Source organism: Sphaerodactylus townsendi, linkage group LG06, assembly GCF_021028975.2.
Source record: "Sphaerodactylus townsendi isolate TG3544 linkage group LG06, MPM_Stown_v2.3, whole genome shotgun sequence".
Taxonomy (NCBI): domain Eukaryota; kingdom Metazoa; phylum Chordata; class Lepidosauria; order Squamata; family Sphaerodactylidae; genus Sphaerodactylus; species Sphaerodactylus townsendi.
Window position 1 is genome coordinate 81,117,064 of NC_059430.1, and position 24,523 is coordinate 81,141,586.

General features: G+C 41.5%; 1 protein-coding gene across 1 annotated transcript; it reads right to left on the reverse strand.

The window, feature by feature from the left end:
- Positions 1–12,333: 12,333 nt before the first annotated feature.
- LOC125435700 (DNA/RNA-binding protein KIN17-like) lies at positions 12,334–14,989 on the reverse strand. Its single transcript, XM_048502012.1, has 2 exons — positions 14,834–14,989; positions 12,334–14,770 (listed from the first exon to the last, which is right to left on the reverse strand). Exon 2 carries the CDS (start codon positions 14,696–14,698, stop codon positions 13,526–13,528), a length of 1,173 nt encoding a protein of 390 aa, XP_048357969.1. The 5' UTR covers positions 14,699–14,770; positions 14,834–14,989; the 3' UTR covers positions 12,334–13,525.
- Positions 14,990–24,523: the final 9,534 nt, after the last annotated feature.

Here is a 24,523-nt window from a genome sequence, read left to right on the forward strand (position 1 = left end):
GTAGAGCAGGAACGGTTTCTCCCCATACCCCAAGGTGGAATGGGAATTTATGGCCATGTGGGTCATAGAAGACTATTCACTGATAAGGCGAAAGATGGATCCATTAGTTAGGCAGCCAGACTAAAAGGGGCTTAAATGTTGACTTGGATTTTTCCTGCTTCCTGTAAAAATTGTAGAAATTGTAAAATTGTAGAACATGTAAGAGAGAATAGTAAGATATCTCTAAGGAGTTAATCTCAAGGACTTGACCATTCAATACACCTGTTTCTAGTTAAATCAGCTAGCTCTACATTGAGATATACTAAGTTCTACAATTAATTTTGGAGGAGATACATCTGGATTAACTTCCTAAAAAGCAAGTTTGATAAAACACATTCTTGTTTAAATCATTGCTTTTGGAGTGATATCTACAGAGTTTTTATATTGCTTATGTTTAATTTTTGAACTCATGTGTAATATTTAATCTTTGAATTCAGGATCTCCTCCATCAATAACCTGAATTGGCTCTCTGAAGAAGGGGAGGGGTTTCCTGAAAGGGTAGAGTCTTACCACTATATTTATGCCAGTCTCTATACCAATTTGGAATTTATTTGGATGGAGTAAGTATTACCCAGTCTTTTTGATGAACCATTTGTTACAGCATAATCAATTATGAAATGAGTCTCTAACTCCATTGCTTGTTCCATGTATGTATGTATGTGAGGACATTATGGCTGTCTTGGAACAATTGGCTATGGCTCATGAACTAAATACAACTACCGGTAATCTCCTAATCAAGGACATTGGTAGAACAATTTCCAACAGCATTGAAAAGATTCCAAAGAGATTCCTGGAGAATTGGATAGAACCTTTTTGTGTTAAATAATTGTCATATACGCTTATTTTCTCTGTATTGTAGCAAGTATAAGTGGTATATTTATATATTAGAAAAATTCTAAGTAGATATTTTGTAAGAGGGATATATGCTGTCTGAGAGTTTGTTGATATGAATGTGATGTATGTATGAATGGATAATTTGTTGTAACATTTATTCTTTCACGCCATTTTTTTGTACTTTGTTATATCAAGGTTTGCTAAGCAGGGTGCAATATTTATTTCTGTTCAGGTGTCCCACAGCCGCTAGCACTTTTGTTAAGATTGCAGAACCAGCCTGGACACAACTAAGCAACTTGATTTCTAGGCTTGGAGATTTGGATGAAACAAATGCAGCCTGAATCTGGGGAAACTGGAGCATATTCAGGCAGAAAATTGTCCGAATATGACCTTCCCAAATATGAACGAATCTGAATGCAAGGTATTCAGGCTTTTTCTTTGGTATTTTAGGGGTTTTTTTGCATTTTCGCCTGCGGAACTCTCTCAACTCATGCCCCCTACCCACCCCCAGAAGCAAAGCTCACCAAGCTTGGATGCTATTACTAGGAGGCCTCTTTGAGCCACCTTGAAAGTCTGGCACCTGTATCCTCGATTTGTTATGGGAAAAACGACCATGATGAGGTGTTCATATTATGTATAGGGGTGGTTGATATAAAACATAAGTATAGATGAGGAGGGAGGGGGAGAATCTTATAGAGTGAAGCATAACAGAGATATTTGCAATAGCTGTTTATGATACCGGATGGTAAGCGCTTAACCGCAAAAAGCAGAAGTCAAGCTGAGCAAGCTGAAAGCAGAGGTAACATGCTCTATGGAAAATTAGCTGAAACAATTAGCAACATGGGATGGAAAGGAGAAGTAACTTGTGTGGGTGTAAGATAGACACGAGAAGAACAATTGCTTAATTGCTTAAACTGTGTACTCGGGTGTTTTGCTAGATGCTATAATTACTCAACCTATATTGTGCAAATAACGGCAAAAGAGCAGGTGTCCGAAACAGGGACACATGTTGGGGATTTTTTTGGGGGGGGGGGAGCTTAAGCATGTGATAAAAGAATGACATAGTCTTGTTAAGAGGAGGTGAGCTCGTGATCAGAGCATGGTATTACCATATTAGTCAGATTGTAAGACATGGGGACAGTCTGGATACCCATGTGGGACTTCCTGATTGGCTGCATGGGCGAGAGAGGATGCCTTAAAAGATGAGCAGCTTGTAAGGCAGATTTTAGAGTTTACCACTCCCTTGGGCGTGGTGGCTCTCCATCTGCAGATGTGATCAACTATCAATGAAGCTGTTTTACTGCTGATTTCTGCGTTTGTGAGTATTGATTGGGATTAATCAACATTATTTCCATAACAAGGTTCACCTTCAAGTGGGTGCCCACAGCATTTTCCTCTCCCACAAACTTTAGCAAATTTGGCTGGTTCCTTTCAGGAGACTCACACTAGCAGCCCTGCAGGAAATGCCCTCACCCAGAGCAAGACCCCCACCAGAGTGCCTCCCATTGAAACCTTTACCACAGAGCCAGCTGGGCATAACAGAAAGCCCCATTGAAGTCTATGGTGGGAAAAGTAATTGCTGAAGAGCCTGGCAGATTCTGGTGAATTTCTGAGTGTGTAAGCACTGGCTGCACATTTTTGAAGATAGAGGCACCAGACTTTCAAGGTGGCTCCCAGATGTCTCATTGTAATAGAATCCAAGCTTGGTGAACTTTGCTTCTGTGGGTGGGGGGCATGGGTTGAGATAGTTCTGAGAGAACTCAGCCAGCAGGCTTCACGTGCAGGAGCGGGGAAACAAAATAAGCCTTTTGTAGGCCCATAAAATTGAACCCACAGAAGCAAAGTTGACCAAACCTAGATGCTGTTGCCAGGAGGGTCTCCTGGAGCCATCTTGAAAGTCTGGTGCCTCTATCTTCAAAAATGTGCAGCCTGCTTACACACTCAGAAATTCCCCATTGGCTACAATGGAGCCAGGGTTCTGCAGAACAGAGAATCTTGGGGGAAAAATGGGGGGCCTGTCAGGAGTTTCAAAGCTAGTGACACCAAAATTTCAGAGTATTCAGAAATTAGGTTCGGGGGGGGCCAAAATTATGGACCCTTAAAGGGGTAGCCCCCATCTCCTGTTAGCTCCCATTGAAAACAATAAGGCACCTTTTTGGGGGTCCATAACTTTGGCTCCCCTGAACCAAACTTCACCAAACCTGGGTGGTTCCATCAGGACACTATCTGGGTGATACCCTGTAATTTTGGTGTTGCTAGCTTTAAAAATATGCTCCCTACAGCCCAAAATGTGAAAAAACACCCCAAAAAACAAAAAAATTCAAACGGACCTGAATTTTCAGGTATAATCGAATCTCTTATTTGTCCTATTTGGGCATACAGATAATTTTATGCCCAAATAAATCCAAATCCGAATTTTACTGAATTTTTAGGGTATTTACCAAGCCTATATAGACTCATGCTTTGAATACACTATTTTAAAAAACAGTGTTTTCAATCAACGATCACATTTGCTGCTGATTTTAACATGTGCACTACACCAATGAAACTTCTTTCCACAACACCTGTTCATTTTGTGGGAGGTGATAATGTTGATCCAGACACATTAGGAAACAGAAATAAAATTATTGATAATTTACCACCTGCTTCCTGAGAATCAATATTATATTCCAAAAAATAAAGAGAGAGATCACACTTTAGGGTCCTTAATGAACTGCAGAATGGCGTCACACTGGAAGCATTCTGCGTGAGCTGGTAAAACTGTTAACAACTAGCATAATCAACCCTGAAATTAATGCAGTACACTTACACTTTAGGGAAGCAATATAAGAATTGTTTTCCCATCTGTTACAAATATGGTACTTTTTTCTCTTGTATTTGTTCTGTTATATATTTAAGGTTTTTTTAAAGTGTAATGTTATTTATCCACAAATTATCCACAAATAGAAATGCATGTTCAAGTGAACCACATCTGTTAGGCATGCTTCATGTTGGGACACAAAGTAGATGTGATGTAGAAGCCCTCTTAAATTACATTCTGAGATTCACTGCACTTTAGTATTCACTGGTAAAATTTAACTGATACTTATGAACTGCTGATATTCTCTTACCTGAGAGCAGAAAGGTTTTCTTCCCAGGACTAAAGATGATAAGTATCAGTAGAATGTCTAGCTATTGTCAAGTTTTCTCCTTAGCATATGGAGATTGCAACAATTTGTGCTATTTGCTTCCAGGAAACAAAACCTAGATATTTACACTTAAAAATATGTGTCCCCCAAAAAGCAAAGCATTCATTATCTTTGCCAGCCCGAGCTCTCTAAAATTATTCAATGATATTTCATTTCAAACAAAAAATGTGCAGATTCCAAAAGCAGAAAATAATCTCAGTTTCGCTTTCAGAAGAACTTTACAGTGGGTTGGAATCTGCCTAAAATTTTCATGGATAGAAGGATTTTCTTCAGAAATTAGTGCAGAACACTGCTGCTGAGTTAATATCAGGAGTTAAATAGAACATGCATATATCATGCCCCAGATGGGCTTTTTCTGTTTGCATTGCTTTTCAATTCTATAATTTTAATCCAATTGCATAGTTTATTGGATGTTTTATGCTTTCTGATTAGTTGGCTCCTTCCTGGGATTGAGGGTCTATAGCACAGTACACTTCTTGTGGCATATGTCTAGGGTTGGTAAATGGAAAAAAAATTGGCCCTGGTTCGGATTCAGGTCCAGTTTGGGTGTATGGGGTCGGATCCCCCCATATCCGAGCCTGCCAGGCTCGGATACACCCGAATTTGCAGTGACATCCGAGATTCTCGGATGCGTTTTTATTTTTTTGCTGTTTTTTACGTTTTGGCCTGCAGGGGACGCATTTTTAAAGGTATCGGCATAAAAATTTCAGGGTATCTTCAGAATACTGTCCTGATGATGCACCCCAGGTTTGTTGCAGTTTGGTTCAGGGGGGCCCAAGTTATGGACCCCCAAACAGGTGGCCCTATCACTTATTGTTTCCAATGGGAGCCAATGGAAGATAGGAGCTATCAGTCAATAACTTGGGCCCCCCTGAACCAAACTGCACCAAACTTGGAGTGCATCGGCAGGACAGTATTCTGAAGATACCCTGAAATTTTCATGCTGATACCTTTAAAAATGCGTCCCCTGCAGGCACCCCAGCAATTTGCCCAAGATTCTGTGGTTTGCATTGAATTTTTTCAATTTCTTTCAATGGGGGAAATCCTGGGGTGCCTGCAGGGGGCGTATTTTTAACGGTATAGGCACCAAACTTTCAGGGTGACTTTAAGACACTGTCTGATCATGCACCCCAAGTTTGGTGCAGTTTGGTTCAGGGGGGCCCAAGTTATTGACCCCCAAACAGGTGGCCCATTATCACCCATTGTTTCCAATGAGAGCCAAAAGAGGTTATCTTTGAGGGTCCATAACTTTGGCCCCCCTGAACCAAACTGCATCAAACTTGGTGGGTATCATCAGGACAGTCACCTGATGATGCCCTGAAATTTGGTGCCACTAGCTTTAAAAATTCCAGTTTATATGTTTCACCGCTCCTGCACATGAAGCCTGCTGGAGTGAGTGAGCGGTGAAACACACAAACACTTTTTAAAAACTAGTGACACCAAAATTTCAGGGTATCATCAGGAGATTGTCCTGATGATACCCCTCAAGTTTGGTGCAGTTTGGTTCAGGGGTTTTGCCAAAGTTATGGACTCTCAAAGCTGTGTAGCCCCCATCCCCTATTAGCTCTCATTGGAAGAGCAATGGGGATAGAGGCACCCCTTTGAGGGATCCATTACCATTGGCCCCCCCCTGAACCAAACTGCAATTCCTATGCACTTGGTGAGGTATCATCAGGACAGCTCATCTCGATGATATCCTCATAATTTGGTGCCAATACGTCTAAAAATGCACCCCCTGCAGGCACCCTAGAAATTTACCCAAGATTCTTTGTTCTACAGTGACTTAGCTGCATTGCTGTCAATGGGGACTTTCTGGTAGAGGGCTGTGAGGTGCACATTTCTGAAGGTATGGTCACAAAACTTTCAGGGTATCTTCAGGAGAGTCTCTGGATGACACCATCCAGGTTTGGGGAACTTCAATTCTAAGGGACCCCAAAAGGGTAGGGCCCATCTCCCACTGAAGCAAAGTTCCCCAAACCTGAATGGTGTCATCCAGAGACTCTCCTGAAGGTACCCTGAAAGTTTTGTGGGTTTACCATGAGAAATGTGCACTCCACAGCCCTCTGTCAGAAATTCCCCATTGACAGCAATGCAGCTAAGTCACTGCAGAACAAAGAATCTTGGGCAAATTTATGGGGGTGCCTGCAGGGGGCACATTTTTAAACATATCAGTACCAAAATTTCAGGGTATCATCAGGAGACTGTCCTGATGATACCCCCCATGTTTGGTGCAGTTTGGTTCAAGGGGGCCAAAGTTATGGACTCTCAAAAGGGTAGTCCCCATCTCCTTAGCTCCCATTGAAAATTAATCGCTTATTTCAGGGGTATGGTATCCATGAATTTAATTTGTATATTTGTAACACATTCATTCTATATTGCCACCAATACAGTGCAGTGCAATTCACCAAAGCTTACAGATTAAATCAATTATCTAATTGCAATAGTCAGTTAAAAGTAAAATTAAATGGATTCTCAACATTAATAACAGGTTGTAATAAGACAAACTCTGTCTTAATGATGCATAGAGCCCTGATGAGAATAAATTTCCTGTTTTCTTGGTTGTGATCACATGGGAGAATTTTTATCGAGTGCATTTAATATGAATATTGATTGAATGGCTGATAATAATAAAATTGGTTAAAATGGGTTCATTTAGTGAGTTATGCATGTGTAAAAGTGCAAAGTTAAAAATAGATTAGAACAATATTAGTCTGTTATCATAAACACACTCTGAATATTTATACAGATTATGAATGGTGACACCTTTAGCCCCAAAATTAGCATTTCAATGTACTTTTTAGGATTACAACACAATCAATTCTCTGCGCTGAAATAAAATTCAACTCATAGGCCGTTTCTGCACGGCAACGGAAGGGGTCGTGTCAGCGTAGATGAACCTCCCAGGATGACTGCGCAGAGCTGCGCCGTCGTCAGGTCGACTTACCTGTCCTGCGGCCCTCCGGCATGTCGCTGAGGCCAGGGGACACGCCCCCTGCCCTGCGCGACCACTCCAGAGTCGCAGGGCAGAGGGGGCATGTCCCCAGGCCTCAGCGATGCACCGGAGGGCCGCAGGACAGGTAGGTTGCCCGGACATGGGGGGAGGGAAGGCACCTTGGAGCCGCTGCCATTCACACAGCAGCGGCTCCAAGCCACCGTTTTCCATAAACCTCGCTGGGGAAGCGAGGTTGGAAAACGGCGCCTTCGAAGCAGCTGCGCCCCCTGTGCGAACGGCTCCCTGGGGATGCCATTTTTGTCGTCCCCAGGGTGCTGTATTCCGCCTGTGCGGAAAGGGCCATAGACTTAAATATGGGAAGTCAAACTGGGATGGGGTGTGGAATCAATGCTACATAAATAAAACAACGCAGCAACAATCTACATATGGCAACCCAATAAAAGTCAATCATTCGGCATGCTTTTTGTTTTCAGCTACATTACTTTAAATTAAATTAGTTATTTTTACCCACATTGAGTTCCTTCCAAGTGGCTAGTCTAGTGAAGAAGAGAACAATGATTGGTTCCCCCCCCCCCCAAAGGACCACATGATGCAATGAAATAAGTTCTGAAACAAAGAAGGAAGGAGATCCAAGTCAGGTGAGGATCCTGTGGGAAAAGCCAGATGACTGCAAGGCTACTAATTGAGATGGTTATGTATTATTTAAATAAATTTACTATTATTCTCCTGCAATAGACCTGGGCAACTGATGATATCCTGAATATAATTTTTTTTCTACTCCGAAGAATTTTTCTACTCAGAAGGGTATAGCTAGGGCAGACTTAGCCTCCCTAATATCTATTGCCTTGAAGGTAGTATCTACTGCTTTGAAGAGAGCCAGCATGGCTTAGTGCAGGGGTAGGGGACCTGCGGCTCTCCAGATGTTCAGGAACTACAATTCCCATCAGCCCCTACCAGCATGGCCAATTGGCCATGCTGACAGAGGCTGATGGGAATTGTAGTTCCTGAACATCTGGAGAGCCGCAGGTTCCCTACCCCTGGTTTAGTGGTTAAGAACAGAAGACACCCATCTGGAGAACAGGGTTTGATTTCCCACTCCTCCACAGGAAGCTGGGTGAATATGGGCTAGTGACAGTTCTCACAGAACTTTCTCAATCCCACCTACCTTACAAAGCGTCTTTTGTGAGGAGAGGATGGGAACACAATTTTAAGTTGTTTTGAGCCTCCTTAAAGGTAGAGAAAACAGCATATAAAAAACAACTTTTCTTAAAATGACATAAACTTTCTGATTGCCCTCCAATAATGATAACTGTTTTATTGGAACTGAAGAAGTGTCCTCTTCCTCCAGTTTTAAACTTTACCATGTTGAATCTTTCACTACACTTTAGCCACAGGGTCAGGACTCTGGAGCTCCACAAACTCAATAACAGATGCCATGGAGCAAGAGATATAAAGTATTTATTTAAGCTGCAGCAGAAACAAATAGTCAGCTGAATCTGAGGCAGAAGTGATAATAATACATTCACAGTTCAGAGGTTATATAGATACATAAATGCCAATATTCTTTACAACACATTAGCAAAACCTTTTATGTGGTATTACAAGCTAAGCCCACTTCAGGTAATGTCATACATCTCATGATCACTAAGAGGTGGGCTTTTGGCACTTTCGGGAGGAGATTATAGTATCAAAATGAAGGAGAAGGGCAACCTCCTGCCAACATTACACCTTGACAAGAATAGTGGTCTTCTGCACCCTTGAAGAAATAGACAGCTATCCCTTCCAATTGATATATAGGTTATAATTCAGCACATTAGGAAATAATTCACAATTCAGGTTATTTTATTAACAGTTAATGGGCACACCTGCCTTGCTAGCCAGATGACTTGGAGGAAGCGAGTGAGGATTCCAGATATGAAAATAACACCATACACATTTCATAGGAAATCATAGGATTCTAAGGAAATTCCAATCTAATACTGCTAGCTAAGTTAATACAAACCTAAACTAATACTGGGGTGCTGTGTGGTTTCCTGGCTGTATGGCCATGTTCTAGCAGCATTCTCTCCCGACGTTTCGCCTGGATCTGTGGCTGGCATCTTCAGAGGATCTGAAGGAGGATCTTCATCTTCAGAGGATCTAAACTAATACTGTTAATATCAATAACTAAGAAATGCACTTTATTCCCAAAATGCTTCCTCAAAAATGATTACTGGAGATTATTGAGGAATTACGTTGGAAGTATTTGTAAACTATATCTCCATATCTTAAAGCAGATATGAAATTGGTGGACAATTTTAATGCAAGTACAGGCAGATTAACATTAGATTATTTTGTTAAATTTGATGGAGAAGATTTAGATTATTTCATAGATTGAGGTAATTTAGATAGAAACTCTAAAAACTTTCAATTTCACTCAGAAGAGAAACAGCTGTTTAAATTATGTTCCTCAAATCAGTTAATGATTATAAAGGTTGTCCTATGATTGATAACTGGGGTGACTATATGTGTGTAAATTCCAGAGGGGCTAGTATAAAAGAATATTTTCTAACCTTGGAAGGAGTACTGCAGTTTGGCAGATAATTTATTGGAAAGTGATACTTTTCCTTTGTGCTTATTACTCCTGTTTTCTCATGTGTATGTCTCACCAAGGGAAACTCACGCTAGTCTTCTATGATGTGATACTAAATTAAACCTCAGAATATGGGCACAAGAGATAAAAGTGAGAATCAGAGAAATGATGTTCTCTAACTACAGACACAGTATATCGTTGCCTTAAAATTACATCACTAATTCAAGATGAAATTGACAAAGCTGATAAGCTGACCTGGTGTGTCTGTGCACTAATATTACATCACTAATGCAATATGACAAAAAGGAGAACAAAATTTTAAAAATCCTTTCAAAAATGTAGAATGACATGGAGGAGACAATGACTGAAATTGGGCAACTGAGAATAACTAGCAGATACAAGTTCTTTGTATGTGTAATGTAATATTGTATAAAGGTCAAAAAGAACAAATGATGAATTAGGAAGTTCTTAGTTGCATAGTGTCAACCCCTATGTAAGCTTGTATACAACCAGTTGTTAAATTATTTGAATCCCACCACTGTATACACCCCGAGACTGTCCTGATGATACCAAGTTTGACTCAGGCGCGGCAAAGTTTTGAACCTCCAAAGGAGGTGCCCCTATCCCTCATTGTTTCCAATGGGAGCTAACAGGAGATGGGGGCTACCCTTTTGAGGGTTCGTAACTTTGGCTCCCCTGACCCAAACTCGGGTGGTATCATCAGAACTCTCTCAACTTCAATGGGGCTTTCTGTTATGCCCAGCTGGCTCTGTGGTAGAGGTTTCAATGGGAGGCACTTTGGTGGCAGTCTTGCTCTGGGTGGGGGCATTTCCTGCAGGGCTGCTAGTGTGAGTCTCCTGAAAGGAACCAGCCAAATTTGCTAAAGTTTGTGGGAGAGGAAAATGCTGTGGGCACCCAGTTGAAGGTGAACCTGATGCCCACAGCATTTGTCCCTCCGAAGCATACCCAAAAAAAGCCCGAATACCTTCCATTCTGAGTCGTTCATATTTGGGGCAGGACATATTTGGACAATGTTTATTCGAATATGCCCGAATTCACCCAGAGTCAGGCTGAAACTGTTTTTGGTTTCATGTGAATCTCCATCCCTACTCTATATCCCAATAATGTTTAAAATATATACAGCGGGAGAGACGTAATCCCCCACAGAATGTTTCAACTTGGTCTCAATTATGCAAGGCTCTCAGAGATTGTTAAGAATGCCTAAGTTCATTAAGGACACATTATTCAGCTTCTTCCTTGCAAACAAGCTTGAGGTGCCTTCCTCAGATACTACATCTGTTAAAATTTCCTTTAAAAATTGACTATTTTATAGACTTCTGCTTTTCCTCCTCCTTAGTTTGTGGGGATTTTTAAATCTATACCTGCAAACCGGAAGGAGACAGAAATCAAAGCTTGCTTTTTCATATGCACAGATTTCCACATATTTACCCAGTGGTCAAAACTTCTGTATTGAAAATGTTTTGTCATTCTACACACCTTCTTTCCCCACTATTTTGGGGGTTTTCTCCTTGTCTCTTCAGTTGCATTTATTGCACACACTACTGCTGAAAATGTATCATTCCACCCTCCACCCTCTACCTTTTATCCTTTTGCACAGCTGCTCTAGTGTTACTGAACAGCTATTTTGAAGCAGCAATTCAAAAATGTTTCAGCCTCCATTTCTACTATTGAGAACTACCAACTACCAAAATGGAAACCAAAATCACACCTGGGGCATGCACCATTACTTGAAAGAACAAAAACACATAGTACCTCCCACATTTTTCAGCCAAATTTCTGCAGAAATGCACAATCATTACTGCAGCAGTTCCTGATTTCATGCAGTGACTACTCCTAATACTCTCTTCTATTGCCTCAGCTTCAAAATCACTCTGTCCCCTACTGCTACATACTTTAATACGAAATAGACAAAGCTGATCCAATCAACCATGCTAGTTTGTATCCCTGCCTCAATATTACTTTGATATTACAAAGATAACTTTAAAAATCCTTTTAAATTGATATATGGTAAAATCAGGAAGAGAACAATTCCCAACCAGTCACTCAAAATCCTATTTCAGTCTATGCAATGGAACTTACTTCCATGAAAGAGTTTATAATTGCATTATAAAAAGAATCTATTAAGACTGGAATACAAATATTACAATTTGAATTCGTGGGTATGAATCAGTCAGTAATATTCAGAACTCACTGTTAATATATAAAAAAGAATTGGTTACTTCAACCATTGAATTTTGAGCATTAGTCCACTCAAAATGAGAGACAGAAGCCATATTATGTCACAGTGCAATGGATAACACTTCCATGTCAGAAATCTATGTAATGTGCAACAGGTGTAAGTGCCTAATTTTGGGGCCAATTGTGGCTCCACTTGTAAGTCAATAAGTAGAGGAAAAGAAACAAAGGATAATTTCTCCCAAGGCTTGGAGATAAGGAAGGGGACATAGGGGGAGGTTAGGTGGGGGCCCTTCTTGTCAAGCAGGAAGAAGGTGTGGTCCATGACCCTAAGAATATATATGGCAGAAGAGAGTTCTGGAAAGGATGAGGATGTGCTTAGCCTGATTATTTGTTTTGAATCAGGTAGGCTTCTAAGGTGACCTCATTTAGAGCTCATGTGGTACTTACACACCATGTGAGCCAACAAGCAGTAAAAAGAAGTGAAAAAGAGGAATGCTACAAAACTGTCACGATCTCTTTTAACCAATAAAAGTTTGCTAGACATTTTGAGATTAGCACTAATTTTAATAGATCCATAATTTCTTCTAAGCCCCAGAGTTCTACATACTTTTTTTGTCTGAAAGCGTTTATTTTTTCTTCAAAGCACTCAGTTTATTCTCATTTGTACAATAATCAATGTTCTACCCCAACTTCGTCAGAACATCCTCCACTCTCATGAAAACACTGCATTCTTAATGATGTATTGAAAATGTGAGGTCATGCAGCAAGAAGGCTTTGGTTCTAAACTGCCTGGTTCCTGAAGGACAAAGAGCCAGCCACTGATTTATAAAACAAAACTCTATATGATTATTTAATTATTAAGATGCATTTATAAGATTCTTCTACAGCATACTATTTGTGACATTCAAACACAGTGTAAAAAAGATCTCAACATACTCAAAATCACAAAATACTGTGGCGTTATCTAGGCTAGTTGAATCTGCGACTATACCTTTTCAACATAAAGGTGTCAAGAGCTCTGTGAATCAATTTGCCACATCTTCCTGGACCTTCTTTATGTTGGTATACTCCGCCAGGTCCTAGTGGTTGCCTTCTCCCATTTCCTATTCTCTAGCTGCATTTAAAACTCTTACTTAACCACTGTTTCTGTCAAAACCATTATTATCTGCCATGAGAAACAAAGCACTTTGATAAAATAGCATTTATTTTGCTCCAGACGCCTACAAGCAAGACTTCCTTTTTGTAAAGTTGGGCCCACCATTTTTTTTTCCGCAGCAGGAATGAGAAAGAAAATGGTGGGTGTAACTTTACAAAAAGGCAAGTCCCGCTAATAGGCATCCAGAGTAATGTAAATGCTATTTTATTAAAGTGCTATGTTTCCCATTGCAGATAATAATGGTTTTCACAGAAGCAGTGCTTAAATAAGAGCTTTAAATGCTGCCAGAGAATCCAGATTTCTTTTTTTCTTTTTTCTCCAACCAAGTATTTTATGGCGGGCGATGCTTAACCAATGGAAATAGCCTCATTTAAGTGAGCTAATACTATTAAATATCAAAACATCAGAGAGTTCAGAAGTGGCTTAGAAAGCAAGAAATTTCTTGTCCAAGACTGCCTTTCTGAAAAAGACCCTGCATGCTTGCTCGATTCTGCAGTCAAGTTTTAAAACTCCGGCGCCGTAGCGGTCAGATTTGGGCTTCTTTAAGCTGGATGCTTTTCAAGAGTCCATCTAGCATTTGCTGCTCAAGCCCGTTTAGAGATGTCTTCGTAGGCCACGCTTTCTACTCGGCGTCCCTGCAGAGGACCAGTTTCGATGAGTATCGTGGCTGAAAAGGTTTTTTCGTTTATGCCTTCTAAAGTCGCTTCGTTTCCTCTGTAGCCGCCATTCAGAACTAGCACCTTTTTGCCTGGTGCTGGAATCACTGTTTCCAGATGGGTCTGGTCGAGTTTCAGTTTGTCCCCAGAATCAATCACCCTGACAACGGCTGTGTATTTGTCGATCACTTCCTTAACAATGGCCTTCTTTTTATGGTATTTCTCACCAAGCTTCTTTGTTATGATTTTGACCACAATTTCGGGCTGTAGCCAGTAGTCACTTCGAGCCGATTTTTTCTTCTCTTCTTCTAACTCTATGATTTCATCCAGTGCCGTCTTTCTCTTCTTTTCTTTAGGTTGCCCCGAGATAGACGTTTCTTTCCGTTTAACCATTAGTGCTGCTCCTACCGTCTTCAGCCCGCTGGGTCCAAACAAACTGGGCTGGGGCTGTGCCGCTGCTGAAGTGCTTGCTCCTTTGTTCAAATTAAATACCACTTTCTCTTCCTCGTTTTCTCGGTTCAGTTCCGTGTAGACCGGTGTTTCCTGGTCCTTCCCTTCCAAGCCTCTCTTGACTTGCTCTTCGATGAACCTGGCTGACTTCTCTTCGTCGTCCAAGTCCTGCTTCTTCTTCTTCTCTTCCTCTTGCTGCCGGCAGATCGTCTCGGGGTCTCGGTCAATGTATTGGATATACCAGCCTTTGGGGGTTTCATCCACCTTGCAGAAGCCTTCTTGCCCTAGCCACTTGGTAAAATCGGTCAGCGTCTCCCATTGCGTGGTGTTCATATGGATGTGCTCTCGATGACTGATATATTCATTGTATACTATGTTGTTATGGACTCTCTTTGTTCCAAATCGTCTTCTGAGCAGTTCTAAGAAATCATTCCGGAATTCCTCTGAGAAGTGATCCATGAATTGTTGAGGATTTTCAGACGCAAGCAGAAGCTGTCTCTGGTGAGATTCTGATATGCAATGACATTTGAAGCCATTCTCGTCCCTGCACTGCTTCTGGCACATCTGGCAATACCAGCGAAGTTTCTGCAGCCCCTTCAATTTAATGCGGTTCGCGATCGCCTTGGGACTGAGGAAGTCCATTTTCCCCATGTTGAAAAATAAAGCAGATTCCGCCTTCGGCTTCTTTCCGGCTTCTTTCCTTAAGTACAGCTGACCCAACAGCGTAAATACCGTGCAGCCTTTCTCCCCTTTCGTCTGCTTTATCCTTGCCTCTCCATGGTGCCATCAAAAGATCTACCGCTCTAGCCGGTCGACTTTATGGCGCGAGCGCAATCTCTACCTTAAAGCCTGTAGAACACGTGGACGTTCTACCCTGACTCTCTATGATGCCATTTTTTTGTCGGCGTTGGTCACGAGCAGGAAACATCGAGGGCGGATCACTCTAGCCTGTCAACTCTATGGCGAAAGCCCTATTGGTCCGCAGAATCCAGATTTCTTGATAGTGCAGGCACAAACTGCTCCAAGTTTTGCCAGAGAATGCATGATTGCAGGAGCAGCAGTGACATAGTGGTTAAGAGCAGGTGCACTCTAATCTGGAGAATCAGGATTGATTCCCCGCTCTGCCACTTGGGCTGTGGAGGCTTATCTGAGGAACTAGATTAGCCTGTGCACTCCAACACATGCCAGCTGTGTGACCTTGGGCTAGTCACAGCTTTATAGAGCTCTCTCAGCCCCACCCACCTCACAGGGTGCTTGTTGTGGGGGGGAGGGAAAAGAGATTGTAAGCCCCTCTGAGTCTCCTACAGGAGAGAAGGGGTATACATACAAATTCTTCTTCTTTATGTTGAAAATGGTATAGATCAGAATATTTCAAGTTCAGTTCTCAATTTCAGCCACTGCCAATAAGACGTGCCTGAGATTATGAAGGTATGACTCTGTGAATAAAACAGCTTGCCAATATTTTGTGCCACCTCCTGAGGAAGGATTCAATCTATGAGTGGGATGCAGATGGAAAAAAATTGTTTTAAGAAAACAAAGTGCTGTATTTTTATCAGCCATGTTCTAAGCCCTTCAGATTCTAAAAAGCAAATACATCCTTACAAATTAAGGTGAGCATGGAATAGGTGTTTCCACGTCTCTACTAAAACTGAATGAGGAGCCAAAGTGACATTTGCTGCCTAAGTCATTACTAACCCAGGAAACAAATCTTATTTTGTTATTCAGAAGGGAGCTTTAACATGCTTTAGAGTAATTTTAGTACTATTTACGTACAAGAAAATTGGTTGTAAGAGTGGACTATAAACCTCCAGCAGCCTGCTTCACAACATGAGATTCTGATTAAGCTATCCTGAGAATTGTTAAATAGGCTGGCAAATCTAATTGAAGTAGTGTACCTTCCTGGTGTCTGGAAGCTTGGCCCCCCCAGACTTACCTTGGTTCTATTTGCTGTCCTGAAAGGGAAAGGAAGGCGATGACATGACTTGGAGGCTCTGCCCGGACCAGTAGCATAGTAGAGAGAAATATCCAGAGAGGGCTCTGTGCTTGCATGGGCTCTCCTCGGATGCCCTTCATGGCTCAGCCAATCAGACTTTGGCCCTTTCCGCACAGGCCAAAAACGGCGCCCTGGGGACGGCAAAAATGCCATCCCCAGGGAGCCGTTCGCACAGGGGGCGCAGCTGCATTGCAGCCACGCCACCCGAGCGGCACGAAGCTGCTGTTTTCCGACCTCGCTTCCCTAGCGAGGTTTTCGGAAAACGGCAGCTTTGAGTCGCTGCCGTGCGAACGGCAGTGGCTCGAAGGCGCCCTCCCTCCCCCCTTCTCACCGTCCACCTACCGTGTCTGTGGCTGTCCAGCGCATCGCTGAGGCCTGGGGACACGCCCCCCCTGCCCTGCAACGCTGGAGCACTCGCAAATATCCAGATAATTTAAGCTACCTCTCCCAGTAGCCAGTTCCAGGGCATGGATATTGTATTCTCCTTTAGGGAGGATGTCATGGCTATTTGCAAGGCAGATGTTGATGAGGGAAGTCCAGGCAGGGTTTTACTGCATACTTCTGGGTATGCTAGCCAATGCAGAGAATGAGCTCCCCCTTTTGGCACTGCTAGGCACCCCAAGGGTAGGCAGGATGGGCAGAGTTACCAATGATTACATATATACATGTACTCTGCGGTTTCGTTTAAAAGCATCCCTAAGTCTGTGCCACTGAACTGTGCACATTATTCCAGGGTACAGGGAAATGCCTGCCTTAATCCACTAAATATGTTACCCCAAATCCTGAAAGTCTGTCCCTTTTAGAGTGGGGGAGTTAGCAAGAGCACACTCTTGGCTTAGCAAAAAGTTGGGCAATTTCAGCGTCTTGGTTGCCTATATATACCAAGATCAGCTTTTGCAAGAAATTCTGCAGGAGAGCAAAATAAAGTTTTACCATTTTATTTAGGTATAAAGGTACCCAAGCACATAATAATCAAAGCAACAGAACACATATACAGTCCTAGGATATAAGCAGTGTTGAGTGGATAGGTTTGGAATAGATGAAGGTAATTTAGGGAGTAAGGGTTATGGTCACCTGATTCAAGGATGGACTGGCCCGATGAATTGAGCTGAGTGGCCCACACTTAGCTCTGGCAGAAGAAAGAACAGCATATTGTGGAACAATATCAATGGACAGAGAAGTGTCCAGAGTTATTGAACACTGGTACCTGGGAGAGGTAGCTTCTCATAGGGAAAAGGGGATCCCCAGGGTTATGCAGAGTGGCCCTTAATCTTCCAGAATAAAGGGAAGTCTTTCCAGGGAAAGACAGGAGGCAGACATCAGCCTTAAGTACTGAGTCATTAATCTAATGGTTGAGGCATATGCTTGATAGGGTGAGCTTAGGAAGGTAAAGGGGGAAGGGGGAAGGTAGCTCATTAAATTACAACTTCTGTATCAGTGACAATATAAATAGGGTAGTCATCAGAGAGATTAGTCAGAGGAAGAAATATTGAGTTAATACAAAACTGGCTGGAACATTGGAGGCGAACACATTAACAAGTCCTTTGTCTTTGCAGGAGGACAGTCCAGGGCTGGAAAATGCTCTCCAGGGCATGGATATTGTATTCTCCTTTAGGGAGGATGCCATGGCTATTTGCAAGGCAGATGTTGATGAGGGAAGTCCAGATTGGTTTTACTACATACTTAGTCTGGTGTAAATCCTATCAATTATTGCCCTCCAAAATGTTGTATTGTAAACAGCCTTGCTCAAATCTTGCAAACTGAGGGTTGTAGCTTTCTTTCCTGAGTCAATCCACCTCATGTTGTGTCTTCCTCTTGTCCTGCTGCCCTCAGCTTTTCCTAGCATTATTGTATTTTCCAGCAACTCTTGTGTTCTCATAATGTGACCAAAGAAAACAGCCTCAGTTTAGTAACTTTAACTTCTAGGGAAAGTTCAGGCTTGAATTCGAAATCACTCATTTGTCTTTTTGACAGTCCATGGTCCCCATAAAACTATTCTCCAATGCCACATTTCAAAGGTATCAACTTTCTTAATGTTAGTTTTCTTCACTGCCCAACTTTCACACCCATACTTAGCAATGGGGATTATTGTAGTATGAACTATTGTTCTATATCAGGTCCTCCATGGCTGCCCTTTCCACTTCCAATTTCCTGATTGCAGTTTCCCTTTTGGTTGATGATGGAGTCAAGGAATAGAAAACCTTTAACAATTTCAGTTTCTTCATGGCCAGCCTTTAAGTTGTATAATTCCTCAGCAGTCATTTCTCTTCTTGATGTTAGGCTATAATCTTGCTTTGGCACTTTCTGCTTTAACTTGCATCAATAGTCATTTCAGGTTTTCACTGTTTTTTGCCAGTAATGTGGTGTTATTTATATCTCAAATTGTTGATATTCCTTCCACCAATTTTCACTCCACCTTCATTTATATCTATTCCTGTGTTTATATTGAAAAAGACAAGGAGATAAAATACATCCTTGTCTGACACCTTAGACAACTGGAAACCATTATATGTGTCTATATTATGTCCTAACTGTCTCCTCTTACCTGAAATATAAGTTGTGCATCAAAACCATCGGATGTTGTATGGTACTTCAGATTCTTTTAAAACTAAGCTTTTCTGTAATCTATGAAACACATACTGATTTTTCTCTGAAATTTTCTTGTATGCTCCAATGCTACAATGTAAATTTGTAAGTGTGATTTCTAATACCTGTTCCTTTTCTGAATCCACCTTGAACATCTGGCATTCTCATTCCATATATGGCAACAGTCTTTTATTGTAAGATTTTGAACATCAGTTGAATTGTATGAAAAAGTAATGCAGTGTGCATTAGTTATTGCAGTCTAATTTTTTTTTGAGGAGTGCAGGAATTGAAATGCTGATTGAAGATTTCCAGTCTGCAGGCTATTGTTTTGTTTTCCATATTTGTTGGCATATGCTTGTTAAGATTTTGATGGACCCTGCTTTTAGATTAGCTTTCACTTCACTTTCCTCTCTTCTGTACAGTTCCCATCTTTTCCTGTGTTTTGTCATGTTCAATTAATGTATTGTCATGTTGATCTTTCCATATGCTTTAAATTTTCCCTTAATTTCTTGGATCTTGTGGAACAGATCTCATTTTCTTCCTTTTTGTTGTTCTCTCCTACGTAACACTGGCATTATAGTTATTTGTCTTCATGTGAAAATGGCTAGCACATTGCATTTAGTCTTCAGATTCTATTTCTGCCACCTTTTACTTTTGTTTCTTGTGTATCTTTAGCCATTTTAATAGTTTAATCAGTCATCCATTGGAACTTTTTAATTTTTTTTACTACTGGGATAGTATTTGTGCCTTTTTAAATATTATCTCTGGTTTCAACTCATAATCCTTTTGGTTTCCATTCACTTAAACTTATTAATGCAACTCTGGCTGCTTCTGCACGGCCATGCTGGGGGTGACGCTGCGCCGTCACCCAATCTATGTATCTTCCCTGCGACCTCCCAGCACATCGGCCAGGCCAGGGGACACACCCCCCTGCCCTGCACGACCGCACTGGTGTCGCAGGGGAGGGGGTCTTGTCCCCAGGCCCGGGCAACGCGCCAGAAGGTCGCAGAGAAAGTACATTGATTGGGAAAGGGGGGGATGGCGCCTTCAATTCGCATGGCAGTGGCTGGAAGCAGCTGTTTTCCAAAAACCTCGCTTGGGAAGCGAGGTGGGAAAATGATGGCTTTGCGCCGCTGGAGGGGAGCGTGGGTGACGCGGCTGCGAACAGTTCCCTAGGCCCATGCGGAAAGGGCCTCTGTTCTTTAAACTCTTCAGAAATGTTGTTTAGACATATTTTGTATTAAAAAGACAGAATAGAGCTTCTCCATCTTCTGTTTCTAATTATGTAATCAGTTTGACTTCTGTAATGACCATGTAATGGTTTCCAGGTATACAATCATCTGTTCAGTTACCTGAAATGTGTTCACAATGAACAACTTGTCTTCACAGAATTCGATGAGTTACTCTCCTGGATCATTTCATGCTCCTAAGCCAAGTTTCCAACAATATTTCATTCTACTTTGTTTCCCACTTTTGCATTCATAGCCAGTAACTACAAATATATTTCAAAATCTCACTTAAATCTCACTTCAACAATTAAGTATCTGCCAATCATCAAGGCATGCTATTCCCCTTCACAATTCTCCTCACCCTCTGGCAAGTATAGTCCAGTCTGAGAAGTTTGATTGGCTGATGGACCATATTAAGGTTTCACTTCTGAGAAATACCTTGAAGCTTTGGTGTCATTTTGAGTACAGTGAAATATCAAGTGTAAAGCACAGGTATATGTTTCAGTTAATTGTATTATTTCTTTTCCTGCTACCTCATTATTGATGCATGAAGGGTAATAGTTCTGGATATTTTTTAAAAAAGACAAGAGCTGTTCCTCCATGGAAAACACTTCTGAAGTTCATCTCCCCCCTACCCCTTCAGCATTTTTTGTTTATGTCAGGTTTCATGGAAGCCTAAGGGAACAATCATCCCTACTTCAGCCAATTGATCTGTATCTTGCTTTAATATTTATACTATTTTCTTTTTACAATACTGAATGGTGTTTTCACATCAAAGACAGCCATCTCAGTGAAGAAAGCTCCTCAAGATGAAAGTCCAAATAACACCAGCAGTGTGTGTATATATACATTTACAGGGTTTATGAATGTTAATAATGTTGCTGCCTTGATTTTTTTTTTCTTTTTACTCTTCAGGGTTTTTTTTGACTGAGATTTAAGCTTTCTGTCAGACAGTCATCTATTGGTGGATCAGTTTTGAGCAAAAATAGAGGAAGTAGTTACCCTGGCAACAGAAAGTAGAGTACAATATGTAAAAGATTTCAGAACAATTCTGTTTCCATTTAACTCCAGCCAAACACATTTCCTATAATTTTGCAAAAATAAAAAAGGAGTGCAACGTTTTCTTCCTGATTAATCGAAGAGTTGTGAACAATGACAGACCATATATAACACCCCTCAAAAATTAATAGTAAAAGTACCTGTTTTCACACAATACAGAAGAGATATACCGCCCGGAGATCGGGCGGTATATAAATTGAAAAAATAAATAAATAAATAAATAAATAAATAAAATATAATGTAATATGAAACCAGTGTGCTGTATATGTATATAACAACATGCTAAGGAAAGCACATTATAACATTTAGTGCCAATGATTAAGTGATTTTTTTCAATCACAATTACCACAAGTTTTAGTGTATTTCTGAAATGCTAAAGAAAAAGAAAGATGTAAAGGTTTCTGCCTGCTGCTAATAATTATAAATTGTTTTATCTATATATGATTCTATTTTCAAGTTTCTGAAATTGTGTACACCTTAGCAGTGAACCACTGAAAACTACTAAAGAAGCCATTCCTTCAAAAAAGATTACATGTTTAGTGGTATAAAACTTAAGATGCATATGGACAGTCAGGCTTGTATAACCTATAGCTTATCAAAGAATTGCTGTCGACCAGTACCTAGGTATTTTTAACATTTTCTAAAAAGCCCTCTTGTATTAAAAAGAGAGAGGCAGATTCTGCATGGGCCAAAAACAACGGTGTGAAAAGGGTATAAACCCTTTAACACATTTTACACCATTTTACACAGTTTTTACACCGCTGTTTTTGGCCCATGAGGAATCCACCAGAGAGAGAGAGACAGAGACAGAGAGACAGAGAGAGACAGAGACAGAGAGACAGAGAGAGACAGAGACAGAGACAGAGACAGAGAGATGTAATTTCATACTTTGACAAATGGTACTAATGGTACCATTTCATCAACCAGGTTTTTCACTGTGAAGTTAAAATGTAAATATTTCACTTGTACCATGTGCATCTAAAGACAGGGTTGTATATATAGTTCAGTTAAGGAAGAGACTATGTAGCAGATGTTTGAATGTGTAATGTTTATTTTCTCTACTATTCCTTCAGTAAACAACCAAAATATGAATTCAACAATCTCCAACTTCTTTTCAGTACTGTAAATTCTGGATGTACAGTCTTCCTAGCATTGCTATTCAATTTCTCTAATGATCATCAACAATCTATGCCAATCTTTAAATCTCAGTTACTCCTTTCAAGCTTTTTACCCATGAGCAGAATATCTGATTTACTGTTGAAGTAGTCCATCTAATCAAGATGTAATTAAGCATACTCAAGACTTTACCCACTCCGCACGGGCTGTATACAGCAGTGTGAGGCTGGTAAAAACAATGTTGTGGGGGAGGACTTCGCACAGCTGCCACTGCTGATGCAAAGCTGCACCAACCCATTTTTCCACAACGGTGTTTTCTTGATTCGCTAAATGAGTGAGTCTTTTAGAAAACAATGACATCCACCTGGTTCCAAGTGAACAGCACCGGGTGGAAGGCGCTGTTTTTCGGTGTGCCGCTTTTAAAAAACATTACCTCCTCTTACCTGCATAGCTCCAAGTGGACCAGGGGACACACCTCCTGCCCTCTGACCACTGGGATGTTGCCAGGGCCATGGGGGGTGTCCACTCATTCCAATGGAGCTACATATGGAATAGGAGGTAAGTTTTTTTAAGCAGCATGCCTCTCTGCAAAGGGGCTGCCATGGACTGTGGAAGCTCTGGGGCTGTGCACGGGCCTCGGGTCTGCATTGGTGTCATATACACTGGTGCCCTGCCGCTCCCCGGGCCCATGCGGAAGGGGCCTTTGGGAAACCCTGATGCATTAGCATTAGATACATTTATACAGAATAGGTATCTATAGCCATATATCTCTAGGTATCAGAGATATATTATCTCTATTATGCTTGCTAACTTGCTAAGCATCCAAGAAGTTCCCAATTGTCAGCCTCAGTTGGAGATAAGGTACTGATTGAAATGCATGGATCATGCCTCAACTCACTTTAGATGAATCACACATACTCAAACTACCACAACACATACAATTGCAACTGCAAATAAATTCCAGTCAGATACTTGCAAATGCATGTTGTCTCTCTGTCCTGAGAAGTGACCAAAGCAGATACGCACCACACAAATCACTCCATACTGTGCTATGGAGAGAAACACATCTTACCATGACATGCCTCTAAAGTTGTCAGCCACAGATACAGGTAAAACATTAGGAGCAAAAACCATCAGACCATGTCCACACAGTCCAGAAAACCCACAACAGCCAGTTATGAAGTATTCTTTGAGACTAAACAAAATTTTAAACCTAATCTTAGGGCTTCCCTGTATTTTTTGGTCAGTTCTGGGCCAATAGTGCTTCATAGGGTTGGTCAATACTAAAAAAATTCGGTAAAATTCGGATTTGGGTATTTTGGGGCATAAAATGATTTGTATGCCTGAATCCGAATCATAGCCAATTCGGATATGCCCGAAAATTCGGGTAAATCCGAAAAATTCGGGTCCACTTTTTTGTATTTTTTGGTGTTTTACACGTTTTGGCCTGCAAGGGGTGCAGTTTTAAAGCTAGTAGCATCAAACTTTCAGAATGTCATCCGGAGACTGTCCTGATGATTCTCTGTTTGGTGCAGTTTGGTTCAGGAGGGGCAAAGTTATTGACCCTCAAAAGGGGTGCCCCATCCCCCATTGTTTCCAATGGAAGCTAACAGGAAATGGGGGCTACACTTTTGAAGGTCCATAACTTTGGACCCCCCTGAACCAAACTTCACCAAACTTGGGGAGTATCATAGGGACAGTACCTGTATGATACCCTGGATTTTTGGTGACAGTAGCTCTAAAACTGCACCCCTCATAGTCACCCAAAGAAATTTGCCCAGATTCTGTGCTCTGTAGTGGCTGGCTGGCTCCATTGCAGCCAATGGGAAATTTCTGTGGGAGGGCTGTGGAGTGCACATTTCTCATGGTAAACCCACAAAACTTTCAGGGTGTCATTCAGAGAGAGTCTCTTCATGACACCATCCAGGCTTTGGTGACCGTTGCTTCAAGGTTCAATGTTATGGTTAGGGTCCATCTCCCACTGCCCCATAAGCAAAGTTCCTCAAACCTGGATGGTGTTATCCAAAGACTCTCCTGAAGATACCCCTGAACATTTTGTGACAGTACCTTTGATAAATGTGCACCCCACAGCCCTCCACCAGAAATTCCCCATTGACAGCAATGCAGAAGTCACTGCAGAACAAAGAATCTTGGGGGTGTTTGCAGGGGGTGCATTTTTAAACATAGCAGCACCAAAATTTCATGATATCATCAGGAGACTGTCCTGATGACACCCCTCAAGCTTGGTGCAGTTTGGTTTAGGGGGCCAAAGTTATGGACCCTCAAAATGGTAGCCACCATCTCCTTAGCTCCCATTGGAAACAATGGGGGATAGAGGCCCCCCTTTGAGGGTCCATAACTTTGCCCCCCCTGAACCAAACTGCACAAAACTTGGCGGGTGTCATCAGGACAGTCTCCTGATGATACCCTGAAATTTGGTGCCACTAGCTTTAAAAATTCCGGTCTTCATGTTTCACCGCTTCCCACATGAAG

Bases quoted from the DNA above. Each gene is read 5' to 3' on its own strand.
- LOC125435700 (XM_048502012.1), bottom strand. From the start codon at position 14,698: ATGGGGAAAATGGACTTCCTCAGTCCCAAGGCGATCGCGAACCGCATT.